This window comes from Ursus americanus, chromosome 24 (genome assembly GCF_024610735.1).
Source record: "Ursus americanus isolate L20-20 chromosome 24, mUrsAme1.1.p, whole genome shotgun sequence".
Taxonomy (NCBI): domain Eukaryota; kingdom Metazoa; phylum Chordata; class Mammalia; order Carnivora; family Ursidae; genus Ursus; species Ursus americanus.
Genome location: NC_142150.1, coordinates 11,486,798 through 11,498,788, shown reverse-complemented (window position 1 = coordinate 11,498,788; position 11,991 = coordinate 11,486,798). Strand labels below are relative to the sequence as shown.

Below are 11,991 nucleotides of genomic sequence, written 5' to 3'. Positions count from 1 at the left end.
GCAGGGGCATGGGTTAAATGGGTGATGGGCACTAAGAAGGGCACTTGCTGTGATGAGCACCGGGTGTCATATGTAAGTGACGAATCATTCTACACCTGAAGCCAATGGTACATTGTATGTTAACTGGAATTTAAACAAAACCTGTAATTTAAATAAAAACCTGGAGAAAAAAAAGAACTATATGAGTGTATAAGTGTGTTTTGATCACCTCCTTTGTCCACCTCTAATTCTGAAATCTTATATCTCACATAGCAATGGATAGCCATATGTTTTTTCCCTCTACCCATCCGAATGACCACACCCCCCTTCATGTGATGTTTCCCCATGCATCCCTGACCTGTCCGGACCTCTGCCGGTCTTTTCCCTCAGCCTCCTTACCCATCCCTTTTCTTATGGCAGAATTTCCCACAATGCCCCTGATATCCCACAGGTTGACTTTCTTGTCACCCTTTCCTTTCCCCTGAGAGGAATGTGTCATTTCACCCCATTCTGGGCTTTTTCCATGCATCACAGCTATGAGACTAATATCCAGGACCCCCAGTTTGCTTTACATAGGGTCATCCTGGCATCCATGAACCCATATTCCCTCAACACTGACAGAACCTCTTAAGCACAAAACCACAGTTGTTAATGTTTATTTGTACAGAATAGTGCTTGCAAACTGAAGTTTAGGAAAACTATTTTTTTTTTTTTTGCCACATTAGACCAAGAAAATCAGTTTTCTTTTCTTGTTTGGTTTTTTTTTGGGGGGGTGCTTCTTGAAAATATGTGATTGAAGTTCAGTAGAACATGTTTAGAATAAATAAGCCTAATTGCTAATTTTCTTGGAGAAAGACTAGCAAAGTGCATAGGGTTCGAATACTCGAGCTCTGTTGTCATTCTTATCTCACCCCATACCTCTAATGAATAAGATAACTTTTTTCAATGCTACCCATCGGAGGACAGGATAAAATTAGGGAAATACAAGCTCTATTTTTATAAGCAAATGTTTAAATGCTGGAGGACTTTAACAAGATTCATCACATGGGGCGCCTGGGTGGCTCAGTCAATTAAACATCTGTCTTCAGCTCAGGTCATGATCCCAGGGTCCTGGAATCAAGCCCCACATCGGGCTTTCTGCTCAGTGGGGAGTCTGCTTCTCCCTCTCCCTCTGCAGCTCCCCCTGCTTGTGCTTTCTCACTCTCTCTCTGTCAAATAAATAAAATCTTAAAAAAAAAAAAAAAAAAGACGATTCATCATACCGGGAGCAGGTACAGAGGGCAGAATTGAGGGAAGACAGAGAATCTGGTCCTGAGAGGTGCGAAAAGTAACAACGTCACTTAAGGAATATTCTAGTGTTTTCCAACAGGGATTCTTAAAGACAGAGGAAAGGATAAAAGAAGATGGTGGAAATTCTGGGGTAGAGCAGGGTATAGTGACATATATATATTTTAAAGACCATATGCAATATTAGAATATCATTTTATAGCTGAAAAAACTATGGTTATTCTCATTATGTAAACTACAGAATGCAGAGCTCAGAGAAATCTTGGCCAATGATGCATAATTCAAATAAAGGCTGAGAAACACACTTTAGAGGACCTATGTACTTAGCTAATTGAATGAATATATAAATAAATCATTTGATTAAAAGTTGCCATTGAGTGTATTTTCCTGCTTAGAGCAGGAAAAGTTATAAATTGCTCAGCAGTGACCTTGTGATAAATTATGACTTTTTTAGAAGAGAAGGAATAGAGAAAAAAGAAAAGGCATGAGTCTTTAAAATCCTTTTATCCTAAACTAGTGCCCCATGCTGCCTGCACTAAGCATGATGAATAATCTTTGATTATGTGAATAAAGTCAATTGAACAGAAAAGTAAGGCAATTGTGTCAGGCACGCTTGGAATATGTCTTGTTGAAGAGCCTGGCGTTCAGCTATGGCTGGACCCATCGAAATAATTTCCTGCAATTATCAACAAATCCGAAAGTTCAGTTCTCTTTCTTCCTCGAGACCCAGGGTGCAGTATAGCATAGTATTAAGACTTAGGCTTAATACTTGACTTGAGCCTGCAGGGCTTGAATTCTGGTTCCACAGCTTGCCTGCTCTGGGATCTTGGTGAAGTGACTTGAGCTCTTAACCATCACTTTCTAATATGTCATACGCAGAGAGATAGCAGCAACCGTTACAAACCGGTTGTGAAAATAAACTGAATGAATGCAACTAAAATATTTACTATATAGTCTCAACAAATTAAGCTTTCAATAAATTTTAACAGCCATCATCTGCTTTCTTCTCTCCTGCACATGGATCTTGGCATAAACAAGATAACCCAGTAATATGTGGCTCATGTAGTCTCTCTTCTATAAGAGCACATTATCCTATCATGAGCACCCCACTTAGGATATCTAGTATTTGAATTCTCTCTTAGTTCAAAATTTACTAGTTGTATGAAAATAGGAGTGTCCTATAACCTGAGTCTTGGTTTTCTCATTTGTATTGGAGGTTCTGAGAATTAAATGGGGTGTGAATCACTGGTAAATAACCAGAGAATGCCCTCTGCTTTTATTTAGTTTTCCTTCCCCTAAATATTATTGTTGTCATAATATTAATCACTACTTCAAAAGGTTTAATATTTGAAAATGAATTCACAAAACTCCAAGGCTGTCAACTTTTCCTCATTCGATATTTGGTGATTTCATAGGGCAAGACATAAATACCTGCATAACACTTAAATCTTATTCTTTTCATGAGATTTGAATTAGAATCTTTCTATTACAACACAATTCTTTAGGGGCGCCTGGGTGGCACAGCGGTTAAGCAACTGCCTTCGGGCTCAGGGCGTGATCCCGGCGTTATGGGATTGAGCCCCACATCAGGCTCCTCCACTATGAGCCTGCTTCTTCCTCTCCCACTCCCCCTGCTTGTGTTCCCTCTCTCGCTGGCTGTCTCTATCTCTGTCGGATAAATAAATAAAATCTTTTAAAAAAAACCACACAATTCTTTATGTAAATAATGTTACATATGGGATAGGAGATGAGATTATACTTCTCTACTGAGGCTTAAAGTAATGAAATTTTTTTTGAGGCTTGACATAAGGTTCCAAAATTTTAGTAAAATCTACATACTTCCAGTTAATGAGGAGTCACTGAATATCAAAAAATGTCAAGACCTTATAAAGTGCCCTCCTTCATCTCCTACCCTCACAAGAGTAGCCCTAAATTGATGGTTTCTTTTTTAACTTCCAGATATGATTTCTTTTGAAGAATGAATTTTATGCCTAAAGATACAAGTTTGAAGAACACAGACTATGGAGCTAAGCCATATTTTTACGTCTGTATACCTTTTTTTTTTTTTTAAAAGATTTTATTTATTTATTTGACAGAGACAGCCAGCGAGAGAGGGAACACAAGCAGGGGGAGTGGGAGAGGAAGAAGCAGGCTCATAGCAGAGGAGCCTGATGTGGGGCTCGATCCCAGAACGCCGGGATCACGCCCCGAGCTGAAGGCAGACACTTAACCGCTGTGCCACCCAGGCGCCCCACGTCTGTATACCTTTTAATCGTCTTTTCTTCCTTGAGCTCAGGTGTCTGTTACACTTCTGTTATTGTTTGATGTCAATCTCTATCAGAGCTTTTCCTTCCACGTTGCTCTTGAGTTCGCGAATTCTTAAATGCTATGAGACAGAAAACCACATACATATACCCACTGATTAAAATTCAAATACCTGAGCAAGTTCCTAAAGAAAACAAGGCAAAGATTTAGAAGCTTTCTAAAAGACTCAGAGGGATACTCACAAATCATTACAATGATTATAATGGTGATACATTACGTTTTTGTAATTATATAATTATTTCCCTGCTAAACATTAAGCTCAGTGAGAACAGATACTATTCTCTGTGCATCATGTTGTGTTTGCTTTTTAAATTGTAGATCTGTTTCACACATTAAAAAACAAAAACAAAAACCTGTTTTTGATAGACTGGATTCCATAGGGTTGAGATTATTTGAAAACCTCAGTAAGGGCTGTTCATACAATTCTGTGAATTGAAAAATATTAAGGCATATATCCATGTAAATGATCCCAATGATGCTTCTATTGCTTACAATATATTTAAAGTCATTCCTCACTTGTGACTAATGTTTATCATATGAGTGTGGAATTGATATGAAGAATAGGCAAACACACTCTAGTTAACACTACAGACTAAGCAAGTAAGTAAATTGGATACATTATTAAAATGAATTTTGAGGTATGACAATAAAGATGCTGATTTTTCTGTTTCTGTAGCTTTTGACTTGAACTTAACCCAGATAATCTCAAATACAAAATTGTGTCTGACTTTCAACGGTGGATTTTTTTTGATATATGCAAAATAAATTTGGATGCTGAAGGGGCTGAATTTGTTTTTTAAGAACCTGACTACTGTGTAAATTTCCAGCTACACTCTGAAATTGTTTGATCTCTGAAGATTTAGGTTCCCAGTTGCCACAATAAAATATTTTAGATTCCCTTCATTTCAAATATGGAAAATATCTCCTTCAACAGTATACCCAAGATATAATCAGGAAAGATTTGAAAATTTCTTGTCTTTTTATTAAAATTATATACTTAGGCAAGGGCTAAATTAGTTACACATGTTAAACAGATATTACCAATATGAGAGCAGCAAGATAATGCCCAACATGTCCTAAGCTATACAAGCTGTAATATTCATTATGCTCTTAAACACTGTAAAAGTATCTTCATGTGAAACTCCCTTAGACTTGTTTAGGGGCTTATTGAAAGGAAAGACTGATGAATTGCTGTCTAGGTCCAGGCTATTTTGTCTTAATGCAGGGCTACAAGATTTATCAATAAAAATACATGACACCCAGTTAAATTTGAATTTGAGATAAATAATTATTTATAACAATCTGTGTATGAAATAAAATAGAGATAATTTTATAATATGCAATATTTGGGATATATTTATGCTCAATAGTCATTCTCTGTTTATATCAAATTCAAATTTAATTGGGCATACTGCATTTTACCTGCCTATCATATTTTTTTATGTTTTACTGAGATATAATTTACATATAGTTCACCTATTTTTAGTGTACATTTTGATGGGTTTTAGGATACTCTTAGAGTTCTAAACTTGTTACCACAATCGCTTTTAGAATATTTTTATCACCACGAAATGTAACTCTGTACTCTTTAGTTGTTATGCTCCATTTCTACCCAGCCCTAACCCAACTCTTGGCCCAAGGAGTTCTACACTGCACATATAGATTCACCTCTACTGGATATATCATATAAACAGGATAATAAAATATGTTGTTTTTTATAACTGGCTCCTATCAGCACAATGTTCTTGAAATTCTTTCATGTCGTGGCATGTGTCACGTAGTGTGTATAAATATGTCAGTACTTCATTGTACTTTACTGCTGATAATATTCCATTGTATGGATCCACACATCCTGTTTATTCATTAATTAGTTGATGGACGTTGGCTTTTTTCACTTTTTCACGATAATGAATAATTCCACCGTGGACACTTGTGTACAAATTTATGTGAGAGTAGAATAGCTAAATCATACGACTCCATGCTGACCTTTTCGAGGAACTGACCTCTCTGGAGCTCTTGTGGGTTTCTATGGCTCCAGTATCCTGCTGCTCATGAGTTCTTGATTCTTGCTCACGTTTTGCCTACTGCAATTCTCATTTATTTTCCTTTCAAGTAAAAACTTTCACTCCTGCATAAAAAAAGAAAAGCAAAACTAAACAAACACATCGTCATAAAGTCATGTGTTAGTAAGACTTTATCAAAATCCGAGTGAGCAGAAGAAGAACTACATTGTCACATTGTCATGAATCGTAGTCGACAACTTAACATTGAATTATTAGCTAAACCTGTTTTTAAGTCCCTCTTGGCCTTTTTCCTCTGTAGAGACTTGGCCTATGGCCATTTTAATTAGATTTACTTTTACCTGTTTGACTTCTGCTCCTCCTTTCTCCACCACAAATCTCTTCCCATTTTTTTTTAAATCCAAAGCAAGTAGACTAAAATTCTGCCTCAACCCGTACCACCCAGACTGTCATAGCTGCATTAAGTCACTAAAAAGATGAGTTTCTCGTCTTAAGACATTTTCTGTGGTAAACTCAGAAAACAACTGTGTTCTTTTTCTAATAAATGGGCACTTTCCTTGAGTAGTAACTATTTATGGCTCACATGTATGGTTCATTAGGGGAGTGAGAGGTTCAAAGTATCTTAATGGTCTAAATATAGAGTGAAAATAATACAGGGATAAATAAGGCATGGTCCTTACCTTCAAACAAGCCACATTGATAGGGAGGAAATAATTACATATCTCATTCACTATTAACAAGAGAGAGTAAAATGATGAGTAATGTATTACAGATATATTAAAGAAAACGCAGAAAAGCCTGGAGACTTCTGGAAAAGTGTTTTTATTGTCGTCATTGTCGGGCCGCACTTTAAACTCTAGCTTTTGCTCCAATACCTCCAATATTCAAATAGATGCAAGCTTAAAACAATGACCAATACAAAGTAAACATCGCTGAGGCCCAGAGCTGAAAAATATATGTGCTTTGGGCTCCAGGGTTAGAGTAATCAAAGCTCATTTATCTCAGTATGATGAAATAAAAATGTGGAGATGCAGTATGTTGCTTGAAATAAGCTGCTGGGTTATGTATCTTAAATCCACTGGGACTAAAACTTCCAACATTTCTTCAGTGGCTGAGGAAAACAACAGCTTCGAAGCCAGGACATGGGCAATCTTCTCTCTGCTAAGCCACTAGACTTGGGTTAAGGCCTTAAAATAAAAAGAAGGAAAGAAACTCACTAATGATAAAAATATGATATGATAAACAGATTCCAAAACACATTTTTCAAAAAAAGCTGACGGGTGGGAGGAATGAACTAAGAAAGACAGCTAACAAAATGCCATGCGCATTCTCCCTTTCACCCAAAATGCAATAATGGATTGAATATACCGTCCCACTTTGAAACAACTAAAACACTGGAAAAAATATCTGGACCAAGATTTTCTAGATACTGGAGGCGATAAAGGACAGTGATCCCTGATAAACGGGAGCTAAATGATGGGAGTCCCATGACTGCTCCAACCTATTGCCTGTAAAAATCTCTAGACAGCAGTACAAGGAAAGGGAACCCAGGCAGAGAACTGAGTGACGAGATGGGGCAGGTAGCTCTGAGAAGCCAAAGAAACTAGAGTTCTGGAGCAGAGTACTGGAAAGGAGAACACTGCCCAGAGCAGGGGCTTTTCCAGAGGTTTACTCAGGGGCATCTCTGAAGTACTCGACTGAATACTGGTCAACACTACTGGAGACCAGAGAAAGAAGAACACAAAGAGATAGGAGGCTGATATATGAAATCGTCCCTTCCTTCTTATGAATCTATTTACATTACCTTGTTGCTCATTAGAACATTTCTTTATCTCTGAAGTTCACTGTGTATTTCTTTATATGAGCATTTCACTTACCATGTGATAAGTCCTTTTAATGTGCAGAATTAAGCATTAATTCAGGTCAATATATATTCTAGGATATACACAGAAACCAAATACTGTTTGTGTTCCTTTTGCGACCATATTTTGAATTTTTGTTAACTATATTTCATGTCTTCATCCTTTGCTTACATCACTTTGTTTTTGTCCCCTTCTTTTGCTTTCTAGATAATTTTCTTAAATCTCTTCACACCACTTGATTTTCTTTTCTTTCTTTCTTTTTTTTTTTATTAAGATTTTATTTATTTATTTGACCAAGAGCAAAAGCAGGGGGAGCAGCAGCTGGAACGAGAGGGAGAAGCAGACTCCCCGTGGAGCAGGAAGCCAGATGCGGGGCTCCATCCAGGTCCCTGGGATCATGACCTGAGCCGAAGGCAGACGCTTAACCGACTGAGCCACCCAGGTGCTCCAACCACTGATCTTATTTTCTCTAGTTTGAGTCTAATCCCGTGTGCTTCTGATGCCATTCTGAATTTTCCAATAATATAAATTATTACATTAAATGTTTTTAATTTGTCTTCTAGTTTGCTTTCTTCTTGGTTTATAATTTAATTGTACTGTGTCTTGTTTTATAAAGACCATGGTTTAAAGAAACTAAGGAGTTTTTAGATCATTTTCTTTTTCCTTGGGAAGAGCTTCTGATGTAAATTTTCATTTGATTTTTTAGATTCTATATTTATGTCTTATATTCTGTTTCAGAGTTTTTTGAAAGTTTTAATGTTTTTTATTCTGTTTTCACAATATCAGTTAGTCACCAACTAACCCAATACTTCTATTTATAGAAGAAACACAGGTCTCTTCCCTCTCCATCTTCTGTCCATAATGGCAATTTTCCCCTCAGAATTCAAACTGGTATAATGGCTGTTTTTATGTGATTTTAAAAATTCTATATTTCAGAAGCCTGACAAGAGTGAAGAAAACTCAGTCTCCAGACATTTACAATCAAAGAATTTTGATCTCCCAAGCACTTGATTTATATCTTTCTTTATTTCATTTGGCCAGTTTACAACAATGGACTAGGGCCTACATCTATTGAATTGGAGGAGTAAAATAAACTAGCACTTTCCCCAGATTTCCAATGCAAAACCTTGCTCCTCCAAATGCAAAGGGATTTCCTCCATGTTATACCGATTCTGCTGCTACCAAAGGGAGCAAAGAAAAATGATAAAAGGCCATGGATTTGACTTTCCTTAATTTTTTTTAAAGATTGTATTTATTTATTTGTCAGAGAGAGAGAGAGCATAAGAAGGGGGAGCGGCAGGCAGAGTCAGAGGGAGAAGAAAGCTCCCTGCCAAGTAAGGAACCCAGTGTGGGACTCGGTCCCCAGACTCTGGGATCATGACCTGAGCTGAAGGCAGACGCTTAACCGACTGAGCCACCCAGGTGCCCCTTGACTTTCCTTTAAAGTCAGTTCAGGTTTTAAGAGCTTTTGGTTTGAGGCAGGGAAAAGGGCTTCATTCATAGTGGCTCACATCTCACACACAAGCTACTTGTGACTCTACCTTTTGCCCCAAACCTCAAGTGTAAACATGGAGTTTTCAAGAATCTACTCTCCCACTTCTCACTGCTCCGAGTCAGTTTCTGATGTCTTCCTTCAATTTAATCCCAGCTCTACTGGTAGTCATATAGTGAAATACATGGAATGTAGTTGGTATCATGCCCTATTTTTGTCTTTACTGTTCTTCAGTCATTTCTGTTAGTTTCTGGGAAAAGAACTTGTAAGCATGTTTTTATACTACCATTTTTCCCCCCAGAGAATTCTACTTGACTTTCCAGGTGATAAATTTGAGATTCCTCATCTTTACCATCAAAACAACTCCATAAGGCAAAGTGGTAATAACCATGAATTAAATGCTGTAAGTTTGAAGAGCCTATTCATTTTAAGTAAGTTACAATCTGAATTGAGTTTGTGATTTTGAAGAGCAATAACAGAAATATTTTATGTAAAATAGTGGTACTTAACTTTTGTCGACAGGCAACACAATTCTGTCAGTATCGACTCTCATTACATACAGTGATTTTCAACACTGGAGGGGTCAGGGTGGTGGCTGTAAAATTTAGAAGAACAGTAATAGAGGTTCTGCTATTCTGGCAGTGGGGAAGGAACTATTCCTCCACTTGAGATTCACGGAACAAAAATGTATCTTTATTCAGTATTATTCATATCACCCCTGGAATACAGTTTTCAATTTTGAATATCACATTACAAAAGAGATACCCAGATGAAAAGATAATGTCAGAAATTAGGAACCACATGGTTGAAGTAACTGGAATTATCTTAGAGAAGGCAAGCTTTAAGATATGAAAGGATAAACTGGGTATTTGTGAAGCTAGCTTAAGCCCACTCAATTTGGACGTGGATTAGACAGTTAGAGGTTAGAGGGTTAGTGGGAAATCTTGTGAGGAAAATAGTTTATCTTCATACAAAATAAAGATACTTCTGTGGCCAGACTTTTCTGGAAATGTATAATACAGGAAATGTATAATACAGGTGTAATGAGAGTTATGTTGTCCAACATTAAGTACCTGAAATTCTGTAGCATGAAATGAGCCACAAGGTATTAACTGGGGAAAATTAAAAGGCAAGTTGAAAAAGGAAATAATGGGAGATTAGAATAAAATTTAAATACACTGTATTTTAGATCGTCTTCTTTGAATAACAAAAGAGTCCAATTTTAGTATCCAAACAATAGAAACTGGGAGACTGTAGAGAATACCCACTGGAGACTTTTAGGAATTACTTAAATAAACAGTACCTTAAAATAATGAACTTGCAGACCGACAGATAACAGGTTAGAACAAAGGCCAACTTTTCTCTACTGAAGAATACATTCACATTTGGATTGTATTAGAAAGATGCAGATCCCTTTACACTATATAGATTTGTTACAGAAAAACTTTTAGAGAGATTTAAAAGAATGATGATAAGGTGAAAAATACTTCAGGCATAAGAAAGAAATATCAACTAGAATGATAAACAGGAACACCAAAATGTATAAAAATACCACCAAATAAGAGAAAGAGCAGCAGGAACTCAGTAGAATCTCATTTGCTCATATGACACATTCTATAACTATTACCTTGAAGCACCAAGAGGTGGATTTTTTATCTCTCAAGAAAACTATATTCTCCCTAGGGGGTCTCTGGAAATAGCCAGTGTGCATAGAGTAGTAGCCATAACACGCTATGTATGACACAATATGGCGGCAGAGTTTGATGATTCTATCACTAGGTGTTTTTATCACTTGATGAGACAACTTGTTTACATAATGTATTAAAACATAGAACAGAAGCTGGGGGAGGTAGAAGGGTAGATGTATAATGTGCTGTGTGTTTCGAAGCTGGCTTTGGCTGGATTGTGTGTTCTCGTTTCTGGGTGAAGGTGTAGGGACTTGTTTTCCATTCTGCCAGAACCAGCTGCTTAGGAAATAAAAATATATCAACAACCTGGTCTATCCTCAAGGACCTCATTGTTGCCCAAACAAAGGAATTCATGTAGTTATACAAATATAAGTAAAAAGAAAGTATAAAACAGAAAAAAATCTGCATAGGACAGATCACTCAAGGAAAAGGTTGGGAAGAATTACGCAATCTTCATTAAGGAGGAGATATTTGAACTAAGCCTTGATGAGTCCTTGACAGATGTGGGGAGATATGAGAGCAGAATATTCCAAGTAGAGAAAAATAAATGAATTAAGCAAACCCAAACTGGATGAGGAACATTAAATAAATTAAGTTGCTAGAATTGAATGTTTAATGCTTTTAGAATTATAATCAATGCTATTTTCAAGTATTTCTAGTCACAGATATTTTTATAGTATCAAGTATAAGTCTCTATACTGCAAAACTATTTTCTCTACAAAAAATGGTAAATTTTGTCATCACTATTTTATTATCAATTAATATTGTTTGTATCAAACTGTATTTAAATTGAAAATCCTAGTGCTATTCTTATTATGTAAAAAAATCCTACTCTTAAAATACTGTGCACACACACATTTTATCATGCCACATATAAGAACTTAAAAAAACAGTCCTCAGGGGCGCCTGGGTGGCACAGCGGTTAAGCGTCTGCCTTCGGCTCGAGGCGTGATCCCGGCGTTATGGGATCGAGCCCCACATCAGGCTCCTCTGCTATGAGCCTGCTTCTTCCTCTCCCACTCCCCCTGCTTGTGTTTCCTCTTTCGCTGGCTATCTCTATCTCTGTCAAATAAATAAATAAAATCTTAAAAAAAAAAAAAACAGTCCTCAAACATAAAGACTATAAAAAGTTTCTAAATGAATCCAATGATGCTTTAAAAAATAGTATGTACACAGTAAGTCAAAGAAAGACAGATACCATATGATTTCATTCATATATAAAATTTAAAAAAAACACAAATGAATGAACAAAGAAAAGAAGAGACAAAAAGTTAGACTCTTAAATACATAGAACTAACAGGTTGTTGCCAGAGGAGAGGTGGGTCGGGGCAATGAGT

The 11,991-nt window shown here is 36.7% G+C and overlaps 1 protein-coding gene across 2 annotated transcripts in view; it reads right to left on the bottom strand.

Moving 5' to 3' along the window:
* Positions 1-2,900: 2,900 nt before the first annotated feature.
* The window catches only part of LOC148107839 (uncharacterized), a 190,460-nt gene continuing 181,369 nt past the window's right edge, over positions 2,901-11,991 (bottom strand). The window contains exons 2-3 of one of the 2 annotated variants that reach the window (XM_087855350.1): positions 5,578-5,719; positions 2,901-3,652 (exon numbers count right to left, since the gene is read on the bottom strand). In XM_087855350.1, coding sequence (XP_087711476.1) covers positions 5,700-5,719 — 20 coding nt within the window. In that variant the 3' untranslated portion in view covers positions 2,901-3,652; positions 5,578-5,699. The remainder of the gene's footprint in view (positions 3,653-5,577; positions 5,720-11,991) is intronic. The other variant, XM_087855352.1, reaches the window with a different exon arrangement.